General features: G+C 34.7%; 1 protein-coding gene across 1 annotated transcript in view; it reads right to left on the minus strand.

Annotated features, from left to right (window-relative positions):
• LOC135139730 (tiggy-winkle hedgehog protein) overlaps positions 1-20,473 on the minus strand; it is a 33,053-nt gene extending 12,580 nt beyond the window's left edge. Inside the window, exon 1 of the mRNA XM_064070052.1 lies at positions 19,327-20,473. Coding sequence (XP_063926122.1) covers positions 19,327-19,617 — 291 coding nt within the window. The 5' untranslated portion in view covers positions 19,618-20,473. The remainder of the gene's footprint in view (positions 1-19,326) is intronic.
• Positions 20,474-25,585: the final 5,112 nt, after the last annotated feature.

Here is a 25,585-nt window from a genome sequence, read left to right on the forward strand (position 1 = left end):
TCCAAGCGATGTAGATGAGATCAAGTGACAAGAAATACCTACTAGCGTAGTTATAATAAAAAATGCCAGATTTTTAAATTTTATAAAAAATTTTTTCAAGTTTCATATTTAAGAATATTTTTGGAATTTCGAATATACAGGTTAGTTCTAGCTTTGGCCTTTGTTAAGGTAACTTTTTCGATTTATTGTATCTACTTGATCGCTTTGGGAAGATAGGTAGGTAGGTGTTTTCAAATAGGCAACAGTTATTTTTAGGTTAGCAGTTCATATTGGTAGCTCTACTAGCAAACGGTTCATACCTGCTTCGACGACCACTTAACAAAAAACAATACAAAGTCTAAATCCGAAAATAGCTACCAACCCAGACCACAATACAAATATGGCGTCTCTCCACCCAGCTAAGTAAATCAGCTCCATCCGCGCCTCAAATTGCCTTCACTTTGCGGAAACCCCGCCAAAACGCAAACCACGAAGCAAAAAAAGCCACAACGAAAAAACGAGGTGGTAAAAGAAGGTCGTTTCGCCGGTCACCTCCTTAATAACAAGCAGTGCAGCGATTTTTTTGCCTCATATGAGCATAAAATCGAAATCCCCAAGGCAAACATCCAACAAGAATCGTCAGCGGGTCGGAGTGAAGCCGCCTTAACGGCCGAAGAACGGCAATGAATAATTGGACAGGGCGTTGAGAAAATGAGTCTGAAACCAGCCGGAGTTGACCCGAGGCGATCACAACACGAAGAAGAAATTCGTTTCTGACGAAGGTCATGCGGTAGGACGCCATTGAAATACGGAGCTGCGATTTGGTCCAGCAATGTTAGATAAATCGGGAATAGATGGTGGATCCGAAGACGCGATGGCCACGAGTAGGCGGGCAACCGCTGCGACCGCCCAGAACACTTTTTTGTTCTCGTTCCCTTATTTCGGCGGCACAAAGAACTGGGACTCATTCCGGCGACCATGGCGGCTTCTTTGACACCCATGCCTACACGGTTAGAGAAGATGCTGGGGCGGATTTATACTGCAAATGCGATGGGGATGCGAGCTTTTCGAACTGGAATGATAGAGGTTCGAAGTCGAAGCGAACTGATGCCAAAAATACATACCTATCTATCGTACGGAAACACTTTTCAATTCGTATGTCAAACACGCCAGTCACTAAATTCCTTTGTCACAGAAAATTCCACTAGCTGTTACATAAATTGTTCCATTATTTAAGAAAGACGTTACAAATAAATGTACATACGAAGTATATCTTATTTTTTCAAAATATTTAAGAGAATCATCATTACTTATATCTCTCCGTAGACTCACAAACTGTGAGCTTTTTTAATTCCTTTTTGCGTGAGCAAAAAAAATCGTTCTACTAGAGGAAATATGTATACCTAAGTAGGTACATTTTTTGTTGTTACTTTATCTTTACCTTGTCCAAAAGGAAATTCTAAAAAAACTTGGAAGGTTATTCTGATGAATTCAGAAATGCCTTATATCAAGCCTGCAGTGCTTTGTGTCAGTTTAAGTAAATCGATAGAAAAACATTTTTTCTACATTTAATTAAAAAGCAGTAAAATCGAAATTAAACCCAGATCACCAAAAATATAAATTTTTTTTTTTATTTACTACATTGCAGCAAACCATACGAAGCGTTATCTTTTACTTGAAATAGCTGCATTTTTTTTCGGAAAATTATAGAAACAGTGTACTGGAAAGCGTATGCATCACGCTGAAAAAACGGCCGTTTAAAATTAAAATCGGCTTTCTTGAGATTTCACGCCCTATATGTACTTAGTTTTCTGTAAAAGTTGAGGATTTTGTTTGTTTCATTTCAACATCTGACAAAAATAAGTTTTTTTTTTTTGTTCAAAATTCGGAGTAAAATTGGTGTGAAATATATTTTCGCTTCGAATTAAGCTTTGATTAGTATTGTGTTCAGTAAAACAATGATAGGTACTTTGGAAATGTTTGTAAAATGCTTTTGATTTGAATATTTTGCAGTTTCGTTTCGTCCGAATGAGCACCACCTCCGCTTCTCAAAAACCCCTATCACACATCAATTACCATCGCTAATCAGCTCCTAGATTCCATATCGTGAGAATAGAAGCCGACATTGATTGATTTCGATCATGTGAAATCCAAGTGCAATGGCACTTTTCCCATTCTTACCTTGATGGTTTCTGCAATGTAATTCATATCGCTTCATTTGTTGTCTTGACGTTTCACCAGTTAGAACCGTAATTGCACAAGTCCCTAATTATACGCTTATTACAGCAAGCGAACGAAAAAACTCGTAGATATTTCACGTGATTGTTGTCAACCTGCTGAGTGTTGATGTACAACGTCGTATTTACTTGTACGCTTTAATCAATCTGCGCTGAGTTTGTTGTTGGTTTATAAATATCACACAGACGCTAATAGCTTCATTAGTAACATGTTCAAATAAAGATAACGCTTCGAGTGATGTTTGTCCTACATAAAATCAATTGTGATGCAACGGAATTGTGAGATACCGACCGATTGCACTTTCTTCGATAGAGAGTTCTCGACGACGAAAATGGGCTTTGCAAATATTCGAATCAAGGCAAAAAAATCCGACAAATAGGAAAATTCGCTAAGAAAGCTGCTCGGGGTGTTTGCTTAGAAAATATCGTGTGTGTATTCGGAATTCTACGATCTTTACTTTGGTTTGAGTAGGTATTTGAAAAGTGCCCGGGAGGTGGATATACGCGTTGTTCAACATGTATGTATATACGTTATACGAAAGCAAAAACCACATACATACAAATTACTAGGACCTTGCTATTCTTTTAGAACGTGCGTGTAATTTGTTTTTCGTGTTTAAAACAAAACAGTTGTATTTCGATCAGAAATTGCAATCTTTGTGCTTCCAAGCAATAAACCGTCAACCAAAGTGAATAAATTAACCGAACCTTATTTTTAAAAATGGTACTATTAACGCTGGTAGACCGCAATTGTAAATTGTTACATGTACCGGAATGGGTTTTTCATTATTATTGCCCCTGTATGTTATACGAAACCCCAAAAGACCGCCACGTAATGGAACAGTTCATTTTAAGTATACTGTAAAGTGGTTAATAAAAGCAAATTGGTGTGTGAATGTCATTTAAATCAATAGTTTTGTTTTATTCTAAAACAAATTAATGGGTGTGGTTGCATAAATTTCTTAAGTAATTACATTTTTGACATGTGCGGTCATATTTTCAATTTATTTATTAATTTATTGTTTCACGGTACAACACGTGACTCGATTTAAATTATAAAACCATCTCTATGGCTGTTATTAAATAGGATTCTTCGCGATGATTAAATTAATGGACGTTTATCACCTGAACGTGGGGATCAAAATAACAATGAGTAGGACCAGACTAATTGAAAAACCGACGAAAAATGTAATTAAGTACTTCATTATTGCAAAACTTGTTTTATTTTTCACCATAGAAAAGTGTAAGTTCAACTTTTCTATTTCTGAAGTGTACATACCGCATTTCTCTTATATTATTTATTATGTGTCAAGTTCCTTTATTTTCCCTCTTATTACCGCCATTCATACGAGCGACTTTCATGTGTATGTTGACAATGTTGTAGACTTTCTCTATTAATCCTGCAGAATCTTCATACACAGATTGACCAAATTTTTCTAACGGACCATAAAAAATGTTTTTGTGCAACAATATGAAAACGGAAAATAAAATGGCAGCGACAGATAGGTACATACCACGAGTATGTAATGTCGTTTTTGAAACATGGAATTTTACACGTAAAAATAGAAACTTGAAAATATTTGCTCCCCTAATTATTTTGGAGCAAAACATTAAATACCTACAAAAAGTGTAGACAATAAAAACCTCTATCTAAATCCGTTTTTATTTATTTTGTAACACCTTATGGTATTGAAATAAAAAGAAAAAAAGAATTTGCGATTAGTGATAAAATAGTTCTACGAAATGTGACAATTCGTCGACATCAGTTCATTAATTTGTCACTAAATACTGAATTTTAAGCGTTTCGTTCTTACACAGTTAATTGGGTAAAATAGTACCTACTACGTCAGTACGGGAAATTTCAAGAACTTTTGCAATACTTTACCGAAACCAACAAATTTCAGGACTATATCAACAATCAACAGCATTTTACAACAGCTAGAAACGCAAGTTTGTACAAATAAATTCTGCAGGTGCCAACGGAATAATCCTGGTGCTAGTGTACAAAAAAATTGAAACTGTTCTTGTGTTTGAACAAATTTATCCAAGTTGGTGTAACGGTTGTAGTTGCAAATGAAGCATCCTTTAGAATTTGTTTTGAACCCAAAATCATAATAATGAATTTAAACTAAATAGCCAAAATGTCAAAGTAATGAATTTTTTCTTCAGCCGTCTTAAAACATGACACTTTTAATGACAGTTTCAACACTAAAAGTAGACGTTTTCGTAATTAGGAAAAAAACTTGCGTTACTAAGGTAACATTCACTTTTAATCCTAAGATTTAAAAGTGCTTGGATTAAAACCAAATAATAATTAATCTCAAACTATATTTTTTTGTCAATTTTGAAAATATTAATAATGTTGTCTTTAATACTTTATAATTTTATTAATAATTAAACACTTAAAATTGATATTAAATGTAAAATTAGAACAACTTTCAGAGAATTTGATTAACGATTTGCCGTCACTATTATCCCTTGTAATAGCAGTGTTAACAAGGTTTGTCAGTGTTGCTGCTATTTCATTGTCAGTTACGTCTTTGATTATATTTACTTCATTGCTGTTTGGTGGTTTTTGGGGAATCACTCCACCACTCGTACCCGCTTCATCTAACCGAAAAATGCTTCGCGCCACATCTTCCTTGTGTTTCACCGAGTCCTCTATGTACCCTTCCGCTACACCATTCGATTTCCACCCTCCGTGTCTTTTGAGAGATATAATGTCACCTCCAGCATCTACATGAAAAGTGGCAGACGTGCGACGTAAGCAATGTCCATTCATTGGGATTTTCCAATTTTAAAAATTTAGCTACTTCTCGTAGAACATCGCTAATCTTGTGAATCCCAACTACTTGTCGTTGACACTTTCCATTTAGGTATTTAACGAAAAATCGACGTTCATGAAAATTATTTGGTCGAAGAGCTACAATTAAACCTGATTTAATATTTTCAATATTGTCTATTCTTAATTCCGTCAATTCTTGACAACGGCATGCGGCCACTCACTCCGAAGATTACAACGACCTGATGAAGGACAACTTATAAAGTGCAATCATTTCATTAATTTAAGTTGTAAACTTACTTTCGTAAATAAATATTTTTCATCTGGAGCATGGTTCAAAAAATCTTCTATTTGGTCATTTGTTAAAACTCTTGGTTTCTTTGACTTGTAACCTTCCGCTTGTTTCTTCAAAAACGCTCTTAGTTTTGAAAATGTTTCTATATCTATGCCATTTTTTATATTTGAACTCGTCTTTACCATCGAATATTGCGACCATAGTGTGGATGATTTCATTGTTTTTGCCAAATCGGCGAAATACACCAGCAAAACGCTCTCCGACTAGATTTCAATGTTTTTTTCCTTACACCATCTCACGAAGCGCTTGTAGGCAAACTCATTGATTTCACGCGATTTGATCGGAGGTAAATCTGCAATCACTATTTGTGCCTTTTCGGCCACATCTGGAGGCACTCGCAAAATTTTGCATTCGCTCGGCTCCGCTACCCTACGCCTCGCAAATTCAAGATTTTGCTCGCCAAAAAAACACCACTTTTAATCCTAATAAAACAATACCTAAGTATAGGTACTAAGTATTATTTGACTGATACCTACATGTCATGGCTAGTAGAATTTTATCACAATTTATTTCAAGATCAGAAGGTGTTACAAAAAGAATAAATAATGATTTAGATACAGATAAAACAATTAGCGAAACCAATATTTGCAAATTTCTGTTTTTACATCGAAAACTACAATGTTCAAAAAACGGTTCTACCTACACCCGGTATGTTTTAATTGATTTGTGTTAATTTAGATAATTACCGCATGCACAATACCTTTTACCATACATTTTGGAAATATGTATACCTATTAATGCTGGTAACATTGATTAAAAATCTGGCAAAATGACATTTTCATGCAGGGTCAATTAACAACTGCTCTAATTTCATCGTTTTTTGTGAAACATGAAATCATAAGATTGCAGTTTTGTTAGAAATGCCATCAACTTTTTTATTACGGTGGAGCTACAAATCCAGGCAGTGCCCTCTGCTACCTTCGTATCTCCAATTAAACTGATTAGAGCCGTTATCGTCCGTGAAAAGATCGCCCGTTCCAACACTCCAATCTCAACAAAATTGCGTGGCGCTAGTTTTATGGGACATGGGAAAGACTGCACTCAGCGTACGAAACAATGTAGGTATCTGCGATAATTTAGAGCGACACCCATCAAGCACATGTGTTTATTATCCAGCAATTGTTTTGTTAACACCTTCATGCAAACAGCGTCTTATTAATAAATACCTTGCGTTTTACACATACGCAAATCCAGAAGTAGGGTTTGCAAATACCGCAATTGATTTATTGGCCATAATGATCCAAGATAAACAATTTTTTCATTCGACTGTGCTCAACAAGGAACTGAACGTTATGCAAGATATCGGGAGATGACTAAACACACCACTCGTCATAATATCTGACATTGTAATATTGACATGAAGATGCGTCGAGTGTTTACATTTCAATTGTGGCTTTTAATTGCTGAAATACAATAAAACTTGCAGCGGTTATATAATGCTGCATTTTCTTTAGCGAGACCTAGTCCTCGAGGGGGTCTACGGGTCAGGACTAATACTTCTTAGCGCGTTCCCTTTTATAATGCTGTCTGGAATCCACGGATTATCGTTTTATACCATTTGGCTACCGCAACACGGTGCTACCAATCAGTCTAATATTGTTATTAGATAATAGGCTTTTGACAGATTCTTGATAGTGGGCTTATCTACTTGTAGAGTCACTGGAGATTAGGTGTTTGGGGTTTATTGGCTGTGTATTTACGGTCCAATCAGATAATTTTGACAATATGTGTACAATCTAACACAGATATTGTGATGTCCTCGCGAAATACGTCAATATTTCCAGCTCCGCTGATGGATTTGACAGCACAATAGAATAGAGATAAAATTGAAAAATATTCCCAATGTCACACTTCTTCTACTTTGTTTAGTTCTGCGGTCTCTTAAGTAACGCTTTTAGGTAACGCCAAGCCAAATTGCCTCTGGTATTTGGCAGTGACGCGAAGCTCTTTGCTCATTAATGTGAAAAACAAGAAAGCGAACCATCTACCCAGCATCTTGTTGGTAGACCCATTGATGGATTAAATGGGCCAAATCATCGATGTGTGTCCGAACCGCGTTGACACCGGAGTCACCTCTTGTCCGATCTCTGGATTAGGTTACCATCGTTGATCGGATGGGACTTGTTCATGCAACCGTGAGCTTTCATCTTGTTGGCGTCAAATTGTATCTATCTGTTTGCCCTGATATCACCCGGTTTGTTTTAGATGCTCGACTCGTGAGTGTGTACCCTTTTTTGTTGACTGTCAGATGATTAAAAGTAATTTAAAAGGTGTGAACCAGAGTACAATGCCTGCCTGTAAACTGTTTAATATTCGTCTCTGACAACTCTGTTTTATGTCTCCGTCAATATTGTCGTCTCACATCTCGCTGTGGTATTTTTCTTGGCAAACAAGAAATTCTAGTTACTGGGAATCGGACGCTGCTTTCGGATACGAATAAGTCAGGTTTTGAGGGGATTATTTTTTTTTAGATTGACAGTACTGCTACATTTTTTCATTTATTTATTTATTTATATTTATAAAAATCTGTATTACAGATATGTATCTAGATTCATTTTCCAGACATTATTGATGACAGCATGCAATTTTTTTCTTTTACGTATACCTACTTCACGGGTGTTGGAAAGTTAAAACTGCTAAATGCTTAAAATACTAAAAATTAGTAGGTATATCTCCAGAATAAATTGCTATCCATAAAAACACATGTAAACAACACGTTTTGTGTACAAATTTGTTAGAGAAAATTTAAGAAAAGTTCTGATAAATTCTTAGGAAGTTAGGGAATTTTATGACACTATGTTGGCTGTCCTAATCTCACTATTAAATATCAAAATGGTATGAATGATTTCAGAATACTTAATAATGTTTAATGCTATAATTTACTCAAGTAATCGACTTTACAAACAATTTTATTAATAATAATTAAAATAAGGTAAGTATAACATTTATTAATCGACGGATGCCAACATAATTTTCGTTAGTTTTTTTCCGTAAATATTTATTTTAAATTATTAATTTTATAATAGGGCAACACTAAAAATGGTGTATTTTATTCGTATGACAACGAGCATAGCGTAACCCACTTCCATGCAACACTCGAGCTTCGCTCTCGTGTCGCATTAATGTTCGCTGCGCTCACTTTTCAACACTCGTTAAATAAACTACTATATAAAGATTTTTTACGTTCTATAAAGTTTCAATTAATTTAACCAAAAATGTCAACAATAGTAATTAATTTGAAAATATCGACTTAAAAAAAATTGAAGTAGGTACATATTTTGATATTTGACAGTACAATATATCTAACAATAATCAGTACGTTGCTGTGTTCGCAGACAAGTTAGATGAATTCTTTTCGGAGATAATGTAAAAAATTGAAACAGTACATTTTTTGTACTACAACCTTTCTTCTTCTGAAAAATACATTACTGCAGCTCAAGCAACGGTATTTTAGGGTCTATTGTTCATTCGAGTTATTTTATGTATTTTAGATGTCGTCAGCAGCTTTCTAGATGATATGAATAAGTAATGAATAATATTAATGAAATACATTATATGCAGCTTTTGAGGTATAGGTACCTATTGTAATATTGCACAAGAAAAAAACAAGAAAGAGATAATATTAATCATATTTTAGAAAATGAATAAACAAATTTTGCAATAACTTAAAATACCTTCTTAATTTCTGAATAAAAATCTGTATATTCTCATATGAGAAATGATATGCGATAACGCCAAGAATATAAAAGTGACACTAATATCTTAATACGAATTGAATCCAAATTCTCGCGGTTCAGCATATTATGCTCCAAAATATTAAAGAAAGCTTTGTTTTATTGCATTTTCAATTTTTAAGTTTGCTGAATTTCAGTATTTATTTTGTACCTATTATAACTAAATTTCATACTGTTTTATCCCAACCAGAACCGGTGATTTTTATTTAGGCAAGATCTTCTTTAATTACAGTAACTGTAAAATATAGAGCCAAACGTAAGTACACAAGAATTTTTACCAAACTTTAAGCGTTACGATAATTCGTTGTTGTAACAACTGACGTTGTAAAAAGCTGTTAGATAAAGCATCACACATTTCTAATAACTGTTTATGTGACTAGGTACTGACAATAATTAAAATTAACTTGTACCTGGCTTGTCTTTAGTTGAGGGCTCTTGGTTCGTAAAAGTTAAAGTTGTTTTGATTGTTTCAAAGTTTATCAAAGTGTAATTCAATTAATTATAACATCATTATCTATCATCTTTGTGCAGATACCTATGTATATACCGAACGCTGTCAAATCGCCCCCAGGTCCGACAGGTGCCTTTTGCGAAACTCCGTCTGTGCGAATGAATTCTTCATCCTTTGACGGCATTACGGCTAATGTGGTTTGGTAATTTTTCTGCTGACATAACAATTTTACAGTTATTGGTCGATTTACAAAACCAATCAAATTTTACAGTGTATTTTTATTCGGTGCAAGTTTGTTTTGGAATTCTTGCGCTTTTCAAAGTTAAATTTATAAGCCACTTTTAATACGGCATGTAATTGATATATGAAGCAGCGTAAGTGTAACCATTAACTTGATGCTGTAACCAGTTAACGTGCTTAATACACATTCTTCACTTCAGATAAAGCTTTAACTAATAAGGATCGAGCTTTTACAACCCGAACAGGTGAGGATTTAATAGATTTTCGCATACCTTCACAATCAGAGAACCGAAAAAGTTTCTTCTTTCCTTATACAACTTGTTAATTTCTTCGTGAACTAGCCACATATTATTATTTATTATTTTATTGTGTACTGATGCATGGCTCCATAACAATAGCCTGTATTGTTTAGCAACATGAAAATAATTTTCTCGAATCGCCAATACACTTTTAATACAATAGGGCTCTTGTCATATGCTAATGAAAGGTATGTACGTACCAACCGACCGAGATATCATATTTTCTAGACGGCGAATGCCGTGATTGCGGCTGGAGCTTGAAGTTTCTCGGAAATCTGACGGAATTCCCATAAAAATCGTTTCTTAGTATATAAAATTCTAAAGTCAATGGGAAAACTTGATACCTAAGACTCTGACATCAGTGCAGGTATTGACTTAACTGTAAAATAATGACTCAGGTGTGTGGAAACGAACACTCATTCTTACATTTCACTAACTTAATCGAAAACGACAATTATGACACTTGTAGCGAAATGCGTTTTTTATTTTTGTTTTCACTGTTGCGAGCGATTGGGAAAAAGAGAAAGTTTCGACTTTTCAGGAACGAATACGTTGATATCTAGAGAACTGCTGATCATGCGGAGAACTGAGGTTTGAAAGTTCTGAAAATTGCAATAGGTACTTCAAAATGATACGTAAAAATTCTTGTGCTCCACCGTTTAAAAGAAAAAAAGTTTTGCTTGGTTTAATACAAATTATTATCTATCGGAATTTTTACTTTATGTTGATGGCTTCTCTTAAAAAAATCAGTTGTTTTTACAGTTCCTCCTGTAGATAACTACCTAATTTTTAGTACGGGAAAATAGGTGTTCCGTTTGTGTCTATCTACCGTTTGTGCCGATTTTTATTAGATAGATAAATTTTCGAAACTACCGAATCAATTGTTGTCAAATTTTGTATGTAAGTAGATACGAGTATGTTACGAATGTTGATGGAAAAACACACACCAAAATTTGCTCAATCATCCCACCAACAAAGGGATGACGTCATTTCCAAATTTTACAATAGTAATGTTATTTAAATATTATAATATAACACACTCCTGCTCAGATTTAACTTTGAAACTGCAAAACCGAATTCGTTTATCCCCTCACAAAAAATTGATGACGTCATATCAAATTTTTTCCAAATAAATCCAATATACGCAAAATATTATGAATTTACACTTGCGGTTTATCAGTGCATTAGTAATTTTTAGAATTACTTATTCTGGTCATAATGATTAATGACTAACCCCATTTTCATGAAAATCTGAATATACAGTACCTACTCTTATTATTATTAATATTACACTGCACCTATTCAAATTGATATACGTGTCCTTACTGTTGATGACGTTATCACAAAATTTTATTTGGAAAAACTCACTTGAAACATACGCATAGCCAGAGTACGCCTCTTTATCTGTGCTTTAACGGTCCACACATCTTTATTTTAACTTTTATTATAATAAATTTTTTTTTTCATTTTTCGAAAAAGACGTATTTGTTCGCCTGTGTTTCAAAGACGAGGGATGTTCTGTCTAAATAACTTTAGACCAATTTTTACTTCCCGAGCGTAAGCGAAGGAAGTATTGTAATCGAGTCCATCGGATGAACGGCCACTTTTATGTTTTCTCGACGTTTCATGATCCGTCTGTCTGTGTGTATTTATCTATTTTTATTAGACACGTAATCTCTGAAACTACTGGACCGATTGTTGTCAAATTTTGTATGTACATATATTAGAAATATCATGTAGATTGTTAAATGCTAACCAAAATTTGACTAATCATTCCCACCAACAAATTGAATGTTACACAAAAATATTCTCACATACGTGTAGTGTACGAATCCACTTTCAGTTTTTTCGGTAAACGTTCAAGTTTTTGCCGAAACATTTTGCAAGTTATAATAACCTTTTATTCCCAACACGGTTTGAACGTCTCCGTGACACAGAGAGCGACGACCTACACTACTGCGATTGTGGTTCGATGCCGAACTTGGCCCTTTCCTTTTTTTTTTGCATTGGTATAACGCTGTCACTACTTTTCTTTTATGCTGTGACTAGAATTATCCATGTTGATGACGTCATCACAAATTTTTTATTGGTCAAATTAAGAACGAGTCATTTTCTGGAAAATGTGAAGAATACTCACATCTTTATATATATATAATATTGGTCAAATAAGAAGTATAATATTCAGAGCATTTTGTTCGATTGTGGTTTAATTAATAATTTTAGTCCTGTTTTGAGAACACGAACTCATTCAAATCAAACTACTTCTACGTGACATTCTTTCGATGTATAAACATAAATAAACACTTGAGCTTCAGATTGCTATTATCTACTGCTCAAGGACAAGGGATGCCTCTGGTTTTTACTTTACAGCGGTTATCACAAAACGAAAATCGTAAAATCAAATTGTATAATTTTTTTAAAGAGCTGGATTTGTCGAATTATACTTCTACCCTTCGACCAATTTTCTGTTGATCAAAATAAGAACCTCATTTATTAGATTTGCTTATACAGGGTCACTCAAAAAAAAGCATTATTATTATTTTGAATAAATCAAGAATTGCAAAACTGAATACTTTGAAATCTTGCGGACGTTTTAAAGTTATTGTAAGCATGGTAAATTGTGCAAAATACATATGATGAGTTTTTAGTTCTGTCATTGCATTCATATTTTTTAGATTTCCTTAAACAGGTGGGTCAAAAAAATTAATGAATCAGACAATTTATTTTATTGATTAAATCTGAATCACCCCATTTTCCCAAAAAATTTTGGAAATACAATACAGTTATTTTTAGTATTAGACTGCACCAATCGAAGTTGATATATACGTGTTCTTAAATGACGTCTTAAATGTTAATGACGTCATCACAAAATTGTGTAAAGAAAAAAACTCAACTTGAAAATGGTGGATATGTTTCATTGTACGTCAGAAGCGAGGGAAGTTCTGTCGAAACAACTTTGGACCAATTTTTTGTATTTGGTATTATAGCCAATAATGCAGTAAGAAAAAGAACTTTATGCATGTTATAAAAAATAAAATCTGCAGAGTCAAATTTCATGATTTATCTTGTTCGATCGTGCATGGTTCAGTTGCGAGGGAAGTTCTGTCTAAATAAGTCCGTACCATTTTTTTAGCGTCGATCGATAGATCGGAAATCATCCTAGCCTTGACAATATCATTCCACACGTCTCAACAGGTTGAGGTAGGTCGGCATTCCTTGACCAAAGCAGTTATTGTTTCAATGAATCACATTTACACAAATATAGAAATTTCCTTGATCAGTTATTTTGAGAATTTTTATTGATTCCATCGCTGTTTTTGCACGGATCGTTTCATCTTTAAAGGTTTAATTAGCAATATTATTTGTTAGCGAATGCGAGTGTCAGCACTTACGCTTAATTGACGGTAATAGTTGTAAGAGGTGCATGCAATTAGGCTTAAGCCGTGTTAATTGACGGAAGAAAAACGGACTGCAATTAATTCAAGTGTATCGGAGGATTATATCTGTGTAATTATGTAATGCAGAAGTGATGCAATTAATTATGAGATTACCGTCGTCAGGTTTGTGCAAATTAATCGTGAATTAAGTTCAACACGCGCCGCGGACGCACTTTTGGCGAAAATTGTCGCACTATTTTCGAATTTTCCATGAAGGAGGTGAACTCTTTCCATTGGTTTCAACCCATCCCACCGTTCCCATAAATAATGATTGGGAGTGCAATAAATAAGAATGATGAACCTTTCGGTTTATAACCTTCCATGTAAGTTTGACACAAATGAATTTATGGCCAGCTCCGTAACATAAATAACGCTAAAAGAATAATGTTGGGCAACGCAACCTGTCTTCATTGTACCTAATAAATGTTTTTATCACCGGGAAAACGTCTACTCATCAATGATTAGTATTAATTCAGATGATTTTATCTGCAACAATTTCCGCGGCGATAAATCCTACAGGTGAGGAATTCTTGATTAGTTCTCGAAAACTTCATTCGATAATAGTGGAATTTAATCAAACTTATTGTAGGAAAAAACCTTGATATAATTCATCGCTTTTAGTGATTAAGAGAGTTGAGAAAATTCTTTCAAAGGCGTAGAATGGTATGGTATGGGCGTCTTTTACCTGTTTAGTCTTAAACAAATAGATGGGGATAAAGAAAAGCAAATAGAAAAAACAGTTCATATTTAACTTATCCCTCGGCGTGGAGGCAAGTCTTGCCTTTGGTAAAAAATTCCAAACACACCGTAAACTTTAAACTAATAATAAAACGAATTAGCGAGAGCGATAACGGTTTGAATTATTTCCATTGTTTGAAAGACAAATATTTTTAGTGTAACATTTTTCTTCAGTTTATTTCTCCAATTAAAATTTTATTTTCAGGTATGGTGCAAACAAATTTCATTACTTCATCATGAAAACAATTAAAAATGAAAACTTTGTTATATACTGCGTTTTATGCACTAATTTTGTTCTTTTGTTCTTGGTTCGGGGCTGTCATAAATGTATTATGTATCTGCTCATAATCGTTAATAAAACATATACTTATGATTTTATGACCTAATAAGTATCAAGTTTTATGTTAACATTCGGTTGACTTAAATGCCTTTTCCTTGGGACGTAATTTGAATTTCTTAAAAATTAAGAAACGAAATTTATTGTTGTGGTTTCAGCCCATACAGATACGCGCCTCAAAAAATATTTACCCTCAGTTCGCAACAGAAACAACAGAAAAGTGAAAACTGTCAATTTTGTTAGCAAACTACAGCTAAGCTTTTCGTACTAGTATCTACTAAATTCACTGACCAAACTATGAACAAAAGGGATAACAAATTATATTTTAACGATATAGAAACTAGAGACTGAATCTATTATGGAAAAATTATATCCGAGAATGAAAAAAATGTCTGTTGCGTATAAAAAAATATAAAATTTTCTATTAAAAAAAACAAACCTTTTTTTCAATAAGAAACCATATTACCAAAAGCGTTCCAATTGTTTGAAATGTATGTACCTGATGTCGAAAAGCGATCAGAAATTCAGAAATTACTTACTTATACTTAATATGCTATTACGAAACAAAATTTAGTGTGATTATAACAAAAACGTTGAAATTGTGTAGCAAATCCAACTTTGAAGAGTTCAATTGTTCCTGTGAATCATCTTATATCAATACAATTTGAAAATGTGAATTCCCGAGAAAAAAAAGTACCAGTCTGTGTTGCGCTCTTATCGATAATGACCTCGTTTGAACAAGTATTAAACTTAATTAAGATCCTAATATTTACCCAAGATTTTTCATATCCAGGAAACTGTAGGATTTTGTCATTAAAAAAAAAATACAACGGAAATGACGGGAATTTCCCCGAAAAAAAAAACAAAAGGAGCCTTCAGTAGACACTTTCAGTGTACACTCCTTGACCCAATTGCCCGTTTCTCGAACTCGACTTAAAAACCTGTAGAGACCAAAGGTTATAGTTTCCAATGCGAGAGTAATTCGCTTTCCGTCTTTCGGATTTACGCAAGCCAAGCTCCGAAAGCTCATGTTTCTGTAAGAATCTGGAGCTCGTTCTCACGCACTTTTTAAGGTTTCGTTCTGCTCTCGATTTCACGCCGAAACTCTCCGGTCAAGAAAAATTTAATTAGTGTGGCCGGTGAGCAAACAAAGAGTCCTAACAAGGTGCGGTTCACAATTTTATTATACGTATTTAACGTGCAATAAAATTAATTAGACAAACAACTGTTTATAGCATCCCAAGAAAAGCAGGCCGTCATTAAAAAAAAAAAAAAACTCGGCTCAGAATAATACACTCGGCTCGGACGTACCTAAGTCACGTTTTCTGATAAGCCGCCTTATCGGTTATTTTGGCTGGAGTGGTGCTGACTCGCAAAAATGCGAAATTAGGTATGCCGGATTTCGGTGAAATGTGTCATTTCAATTAAGCTCGAGTCACTTCTGAGCTTTCAGACGAGTGTTTACCGTATTAACTGCTGTAATTCATAAACCTTGGTTCTTTCATCTCGATATATCGAAGTGTAAATACCATTATCTTTTGTCTGGAGACAGAGACAGGTTTACACTGTTCTTCAAACAAACAGTTTAATGTTTATATGAATATTTCTCACGCTGTACAAATACGTAACACATGCTGGACTTTACGGATCTTTTTACTGAAGCTGCGGTTTGGGAAAACTGTTGGAAAATTTCTGACCATTTTCTCTGAAGACAGAAAACATAACGATAAGTACTAACGCAATTAGGAAATTAACATGTCGGGTTACTTGCCCACAGAACCCACGCTTGTTATTATTGAGGCAGATTTGGTCTGGAAAAGACCAATGAGTAAGAAAATTAGCGAACTGCGAGACGAGATACACAATATTCTTCTCACTTTTCTCATTAGCATTATCTATGAATGAAAGCGTGATTCGGTTACCTCTATAAGTAAAGTGCTGAATTCGACACCGAGGATGTTATCTATATCTATAAATCCAGACGTATACATGAAAATGATATCGTTCTGAAAAAGCAATAACATGTTTTAATATGTGTGTCATTAACCGGACACATCGTTGTTTGTGTTATGGAAACTGTATAATTTTCCACACGAAAAAGGCTACACTCAAAACCACATTAACACACTCTTTCTAAAATAGCTTCAGTACACAAGTTTTTAATCATCAATGGCAACTCAAAAAACGATTTGTAGGTTATCGTACTGATCGGTTTTTCGTGACACTTGTTTCACAAAAAATCTTGACAATACCTAGATCTATGTACTTCTTCTGAAACGATCTTCGTATCTTTGCTTTCTAATTTTTAAAATGATATCTTTGTAAAGAAATATAATCATACTACAATACTTCGTACTTTTGTGTTTCCACCATTTTTCCATCCATTGCTACACTTTTACACAAACTTAGTCGGACATTGAATTAATGCTAGCACAAGAACATTTTTTTAATTCTAAAAGAAGTTGAATCCGATTAAGTGCCAAAATATTTCACCAGGTAAAAGTAACAATAATTGATTACAATGCTTCAGTCCAAATTTATTACAGATAAAAGTGTTATTTGATCACTCGGTGTACAAACGCGAACACAAATGCCGCGGGCGTTAACGTGTTACGATTAAATTTATTCTTGTGGTAATTATTGTTGCTTGCTACTAACATTAACATTTACAGTTACTACATTAAAAAAAGTCAACCGACGAAAACATTTTCGCACACATACCCGTTTGCGCATAGTTCCTCTGATGATGATGCTGTAATGGTCATTAAAAAAAAAACACATTTTTTGAAATACGCAAGCTTATAAAATTTCTGTTTCAAATCCAGTGATTATCGATTGAATATACTTTCTTTTTTTTAGTTTCAGTCCACAACAATAATCCAGTTATTTTCGCTTACGAGTACATACTTAGGTACGTAGGTTTAACTAATGTTTACTGTTTCAATAAAGGTGATAATTTAATTTCCAAGTTTAATTCAATTGTTTTACTTTCGTCAGTTATCGCATTTATGCATAAACTTGCACTGAAGTGATTATTTTAAACTAGATAAACGTCTCAGTCAATATTTAAGATGCAGATAAGTGGTAAAACGATGTTTATTAATTTATTATGCGACTGTCATGTTAAAAAACGACGATTTAAATCTAACTATACCTGGAGAACGTTGTTATGAAAATAATTTTATGAAATTCACAGGGGTTCGGTAAAATTTTGGGTCAAAATTTCATAAATTCATAAACAATATAAACACTGTCGACGCTATTATGGCATCTTTAGATGCCGTTGATGGCAACCCTCTTTGGCACGTGAAAAAAAAAATTGAAACTTCACTTAAGAAAATACTTGCAAACTTTGCTTTACACAAGTAAAAGTTTCAAAAATATGGTATTCCATTCTTATCATTCGAAGTGTGGAGATGCATCCAAAGTCTAAAATTATGAATTAATTCTGAATACCCCGTTCGAACATTTTCTTAAAAACTGTGTACTTTCAGAAATTGTATCAAATGGAAATACAAATTGAAATTTTTTTATCATTATATGTAATAATAGGTAATAAATTTTTGGAGGACGACGGCAAAGTAACAAACGTAGGGTCAGTTTGAATTCTATCTGCAAAAAATAAATCGCATTCAAAATTTTCTTAAAAACTGAAAATAAATCTCAAATTAACACTTATATATTTGAAGATCATTAGACATAACAATTCCACCACGTTGCTGTCTTGTCCTTACTTAACTGAAAATTTTACTAAAAAAGACGATCAACCGAATCACTTAAGAAAATTTAGTAGATATTAGAACGTAAATATTTCAGCACAACGATTAAATTTATTAATGTCTCCTTTTAAGAGAATGGGATCTATTTTTTCGATATAAGTTTTACGTTTTTACTATAAATCAATTTAGAAAAAAAAATAGTTTCCAGAATTTTCCTTATCTTACATATACAAAAACAATTTTTTGTGGCTTGACCTAAGAAACTTTTAGTTCTATAGGTACAGACATGACTAAACTTACAAGCCAGGATCTATAAAAAGAAAAAAACAACAGTACCTAGAGTTCAGAAAATGTTATAAACCCATGACTGCTTATTTTATGGTCACCTTTAAAACGATTTTTTTTCCAAAACCGATTCTTTGAATCACTTAAAAATGTGCGTTTAAATCAAATTTTACCCACCCTTTATGTAATTCTAGTTGTAGAATAAAACTGCGTTGTAGGTAATGATTTTCAAAAAATGTATGTACGAGAAAAAACTGTTTTCTGAAGACAAGCTTGTATTTCTTACAGTTTTATGCAAAATTAGTAACCAAAATTTCTTCAGAACAGTTAAAAATAGCATTGCTCCAAACAGTCTTCAATTGTTGAAACGAAATCGAGGAAAAAAAATGAGTGCCTAACAATTACTTGTGAAATAAACGTACGAAAAGGTAAAAATTTCACAAAATTATTCTGGCCTGAAAATTCTAAACTCTTTGGAATTTGAATTTTCAAAAGTCAAAATTTTGAAATTTTAAAATTCTTATGGTACCACTTTGTAAAGTCTGCCCAAGATTACATCTGATACATATCCACGAAGATCTTGGAGTAGCGAATGTTCGCCTTTTTTTGCTACAAATACAAACATTTTGAACCCATCAACTTGACGGTACCATCTAATAATTGTACCTTGTCTCAAAATATTAATCCTTCAAGTATCACAAGTACCCACAAAGTCCCCAAGCCTCTCAATTACCTGCGTCATCAGCCTGTCTGCCCCCGTGCCTTCCTCATCCTTGAAGATGATCTCCTTGTTGTAGTTGGGCACCAGGTCTTTGAACCTCGAGTCGTTCCTGCCAATCCTCCCTTCCGTGAGTCCGCTCGCTGTCAGCTGGTTCTCCGGGACATTGGGCACGTGCTGCTTGAACACCAAGGGGGTGAGCTTCCTCGGGCCCCTCCGTCGGCCCACGCCCCTGCCCGGCCCGCAGCCGTACGCCACCTGCCCCAGCACCAGGCCCAGCAACAGCGCCGCCGTGGCGGACCTCATCTCCGGCGTCCGCAGCGCGCACCATCAGCACTCATCCTCATCTTGCACTTGTCATGGGTGAAACACCGACTGCGGTTCCCACTCGGTGACCACCTGGCCATCTTCGCGCCGACTGGAAAGCTATTGGCCGGCGGGCGGAGCCCCGGCAACGTCGCGAATCGAAGAATGCGCTGACGTCACGGACGACGCACGCCACTGGACGGACGCGAGCTCGGGACGCTCATGGTGCTGTGGGACGCCCGGCGCGAGCGAAGGGCCGGACACGGGACGATCGGGACGAGGGATGCGGATGATGAGTCTTACGAACGGTTGCTTCGAGGAACTGCTGGAATTCGGTTATTGTTGTGTGCGACGAAGGTTGCGTTTCGTATCGACATGTGTGTTTGATTTTCTCAATTGTTATCTTGCCAGGAGATAAAAAGAGGCTCGAATTTGTGAATTTTACAGGTTTATGAGTGTTGGGAAATAATACCGCAAGCGGAAAAACATATTTTTTTACCGGTTTATTCCGATTAGGTTTCGATGTCCACGTGCTGAGTAGGTACTCTCATACCTATTCGCATCCTATAAATGCGAGTATGTAGCTTCGGATGTTCAGCTTGTTATAAATGGTTTAAATAAGCTTACAAACGAATATTCAGTGATACCTGGAAGTTTCTCCTCAGTTTGAAGTCTTGTAGCAACTTTTTGCAGAACCATTGTACAGACCATTTTTGTTGTCGTTAATAGCTGATGTTTTTCCAGAAAAGAAAGGAACTGCACCTCTTACACCAATCTTTCAATTTGGTGCTAGATACCAGAGAAAAAAGTGTCGGCCCCTTTGGCCCACCTGCACTTTTTCCCAGGCAACAGCCAAGAGATAATTGTAACATAATTATTTTATCGAATAATAAAAAAACTATATAATTGGTCTATTCATGACCTTCAAAAAGTCGATTACTCATTTTTTAAGTATAAATCTCGCTTCAAGGATTGCCCTTAGAAAATAAAATTTCAGCAAACTTTACTTGTTAGTTATGACTCGAAATTTTATTAAAAAAAAAAATAATAACACCGTTTTAAGGAACACAGCATTAACTGAATTTTTGTATGTATCTTCCAGGGATAGTTGGTTGACGTCATCTTAAAAAATTACGCTCAAATTGTGCTTTACTAGTAGTTTTTTTATACTTGCCGATTACTAGATAAGACATTGTATTGGGCTCACGATTTTCCTATCACACTTAATAGATAAAATTTTACATCCATAGGACTTTTATGTGTAATTTGTAGTTAATTTATATAAATATTTACATTTAAACAAATATTTATATTATTATAATAAGCAAAATATCGAAATATAATAATTTCATCTTAAAAATACAAGATATAACATTAGATCCATAAAAATAGCCGACGGAAATGTAAATATTGAAATGATACGTAAATATTTTTATGACATTGACAGAAGTAAAACTTATCTTTTTATTTATCACCTTTACGTTCTTACTTTAAATAAATACAAATTAACAAAATCAAACTGCAAATTTCAAACATCGAAAAATTAGTTGACGTAACAAGGAGTGATATTTTTAACGCAATACCAGTTCTTTTATTATTACTTTATTCATGCAAATGAAAAATAAACATGCATGTAAGTTGGAACCAATTGACGTAGCTACAAACCACAGATTCATGATTTTCCTAATACAATATACAAGCAGATGTAACATTTTTCCAACCACACAAAAAGTTAACAATATTTTCGAAAATTATTTCAAACCTTTCTGGACGTGTTTTATACGCTGAAGATAATAATAGGTTTATGAGATTCCTATCCACCTTCGTAAGCCCCATTCATAAATCGATCTACCTCCAACATCAAAAGGCAAAATGCGGTGTTATTTTAATGGAGGGTGGCTTTTCAGTGTCACCCTTAATAGCATCAGGTGGGTTGGCGTGGGAATTTTGGCGCCTACCCTTTGTGATTTACAACTTTTTGTTTTGTCCTGTGCGTGAAATCGTTCACTAAAATAAACTGTTTATTTCGTTGTCGTCAAGAATTATGTAAGAATCCATAGTAAAAAATCGTTAAAAAGAATTTTAAATATTTATCGCGGTTTTTCTGCAGATTCATCTTTATTATGAAGTGATAAAACCAAACATTAAATAAAAAAATTCATAGAACTGACGACATTTGAAGGTAGGTATTTACGCGGTTTTTTAATCAATCGTATTTATTATTTTATTGTCGGTAACGACCATATTTTTTATCTACGAATGCAATTGTTAGTAATAATGCTATTAATAAATCGTAAATATTGAATTACGTGTGGGGCTAATGTAAATGTCAGATATATCCACCGATTAATTGTTTATTATATGCATTACTTTACAAGCGGCGTAAAATTTTATTGTCGTCGCGAGTAATAAAAACAAACGTGTCAATTAAACGGAAAAAGTAAGTTGACCGATAAAGAAAATAATACTGAAGGGAGCTTTTAGGACAAGAACGCTACCAAAAGTGCAAATGAAAAAACTTTTGAATAGGTAATGAAGAAGGTAAACAGAAAGTTTCAAGCTCGCTTGTTTGGTGAATTACTTACCGCTTCCGTAAAAAGTACGTTTTTATCGTTTCGTGGAATGAAATGGAACGTTTTCAAGAACAATGTAAGAAAAATCGAACAACAAAACATAGATAAGAAGCGTTTCTCACAATATTTGACCTACCCTACGAGACCATACAAAGTCCGTTGTTTTCGGAAAAACTCTTTCATTGTTCGGTGCCTTAACATCTACGAAGTGTTAATGAAGCGCAGCTACCCAGAAAGAAATGTGTTGTTACTAAAAGTTAGCGTCTCACTGAAAGCATCCAGTTGAAAAACAACATATACGATATTTACAGGACGTATTAACCGAACAATGCGATTGTGTTACATAACATTTTTCTGTGTTTGTGGTTGCTTTATTAATATTAATTATTTTGTAATGGGACAGTAATTGTATTAGAGGTGATGCATTTGCATAAGCGGTGCCACCGGTGAATTATTACTCGTTAGTTATGTAACACTCTTCTTGAAATCAAATTAAATTAATGGTCGCTCATTCAAAGGTACTATTTATAGTAATCTCCTCTGATCACTCCGATAACATACTTTTCATATTGACAAACATTATTGCATTAAGATAAACGATATATATCTACTGTTTTTGCGGAATTATTTTGTTTTGCTGTTTGCGGAATTATTTTGTTACAGTTACATTTTAAAAGATATTGCAACAGTCATAAATGCGTAGTATGCCTGAGTAGGATCGTAATTGTTTTTTGTAACAATTTTAGAGATAATATAAAAGCGGATAATGTGGATTTTGCGATTTCTCCAGTAAACTACTAACATCGTAAAACATGGTTCTTGAAGTTATTTACACATAGAGCTTCCTTTTTTTTATTTAATTTTTTTCGGACATGGTTATTTGGACAACATGAACATCAAAATGTTAATTCACAACTAACATAAGTGACATTGAAAAATAAGCATTTGCATACAGTCACTACTCGTCTGGTACTTTTAAAGAATCCACCTTAGGTCCGTTGCTTTTTGTCGTGCTCATTTGTGACCTTACAACTGGTTTGGTGGTTAATAAATATGTATTGTTCGTCCATGACATCTAAAATTATAGCGTAATAGATGATTACAATTTTGCAAAATAAGTATTGAACTTATCTAGATGTTTGCACTGAGAAAAATTATTTACAGTATTTATTTTAACATTCGATGTAATATTGGCATAAAAGTTAAACTATAAAAATTAAAAATATATAGTTTCCGAAGAAGAAAAAAACTGAGAACAAAATGCACGAAACAAAAACTGGAACAAAAAACGATTAAAGTGAATTTAGCGCAATATTACGAACTAGCAGGTTAAAGAAAGAAAAAAATTAAATGAGAACAAATTAAAGCTTAAAATACCCGAAACAACAAACCCCGCGAGAGGAAACGAGATAAACGCAGTTCCCATTTGTTAAGGTATTACAAGCAAGGTTCATTGCTATCCACCGGATTAGTAACCTACCTTGGATGCATCAATAAACCTCGATTTTGAAGAAATATTTCCGTCCAGACGTCATACTCGAATCGCGCCCAACCCGCCATCATTAGCTATTCATGTATACAGCAAAACAGCACCCAACAACATTTCGGAATCTGTCGTTTGATACAGTGCTAAATTGTCCAAGTCGTGTTAAATTAGCGCCAATTGTAATCGTTTATTTATCGTCACTTTCTCCGAACCTCTTTGAATAGTCGTTCTGCTTGTGTTATTCTTGTATGATTACAAAAGTTTAGGTGAAGGCCTGTTGAGGTAGGTAGTGTCGCCGGTAGTCGTAAATATTGTCACGCTAAATATAATTTCGTATAGGGATATTGTCACAACGAGAATTTCACGAGTGGAATTTGCCACCGTCTATTAACTATTCAAAGCGGCTCAGATCCCGGTGTAAAGTTTTTAATGTTTCGCAAACAGGAGAGTCGTAAATTATGTCATATTATGAAGTATTATTGACAGAATCGTGAAAAATGAGCTGTTTTATTAGACGGATTTGTTGATTCTGATAAGATTTATCTGTTATTTACCTCCGGTTCGAGAAAGGGGATTTTTATACTTTGGGAGAAACACGAATTGTTTAATTTCGATACAAGCGATCTTGCTAGTTTAACGTGACACATTTTTGGACGGATGTTGAATGTTTAAACTGACTCACTATTATTAGGTACTGCTGGAAAAATCTACGTTTCATATTTGCAATAAATATTATGGTGATAAATATTTGGCCGTCCACTACTGCAGGACAATCTTGACACAGCTTTTAATTTGTTTTTAGAACTACTGCAATATTGCTAAAATAATTTCTCAGTGGAAAGCCTAAGGAATCAAAAGTTCGGCACATGAACATGTAGCAGGTGTAATCCAGCGTCCGGCGGGGAAAATGATAGATTATTTATTATGCCTAGAAATATGATTATAGTGACATCCGTAATTCGTTCCTGCCAACATCCTTCAAGAAAATCAGTTATCAGTGCAGAGACAATTTCAAAACACACCAAATGGATATATTCAGTGCACACAGATTACGTTTTTTTAGCTCATAAAATACAAAAATGCAGGGTTTCCTGTTTTGTTTAGCTTTGTATTGCCTGCCTGACGATTTTATTAAACGTTGATAACTTTGAAACCATAAAACACCACTCAAAAATTCATCTCAAGTGTACAGCCTGATATAGCGTGCACAAAATTTCCCAACTTTTCGCAAAGCGTCAGGTTGTTTAAACTTCGTTAGTCCCGTGAAAGTGCATTTCCCTCAGTATCCGAAACCACTTGAGGAATTCCGTCTGTCCTATCCAAAGAATTCCGATTACGCACCCATTCCTAATGAATCGAATTTCTGAGGTGTTATCCGGTCAGTGCAGCCCGTCCGGTTCTCTCTTTCTTCGTCCAAACGGTGGTCCTCGAAACCCACATAGAGTCGGACAAGTGAATAAGGCCACGAAAACATTCATTAGTACAAGAAGTGTCACCTGATAAAGGAGCAGCCGTGTCGGCAAAGGGACCTCACTAAATCTTGAGCGGGTTTGTAGTGTTTGGACTAATGCCGCCTGCCTAAAGACCAAGAACGGCGCTGTGAGAAGGTGGACTCTTCCACTTCTTGGGCTGTTGGTGAAGAATGGACGGCACTTTCGTGTCGGATCGGCTGGAGGCTGACCAGGCGGTCGCCTTGTTTTGATTAGAATCTGTAAACACACGGACTCGGGTTCTTCTACTTTAAATTACCTGCTGTATTTTTGTCTGATTGATAGTTGTTGGCTTGTCACGGGTTTCATTCGGTGCGACTTTTTGCTTTTAAACAGGAAAAGGAGGGCCGAGGCACTGACACGGAAAGGCACGGGACAAAGGGTAGTCAAAATATTTGAGCAAGCCGGGTGACAAAAGT

The sequence above is a fragment of the Zophobas morio genome, unplaced genomic scaffold, assembly GCF_036711695.1.
Source record: "Zophobas morio isolate AGI-343-1 ecotype UQ-CSIRO unplaced genomic scaffold, CSIRO_AGI_Zmor_V1 ptg000033l, whole genome shotgun sequence".
NCBI classification, from domain to species: Eukaryota; Metazoa; Arthropoda; class Insecta; order Coleoptera; family Tenebrionidae; genus Zophobas; species Zophobas morio.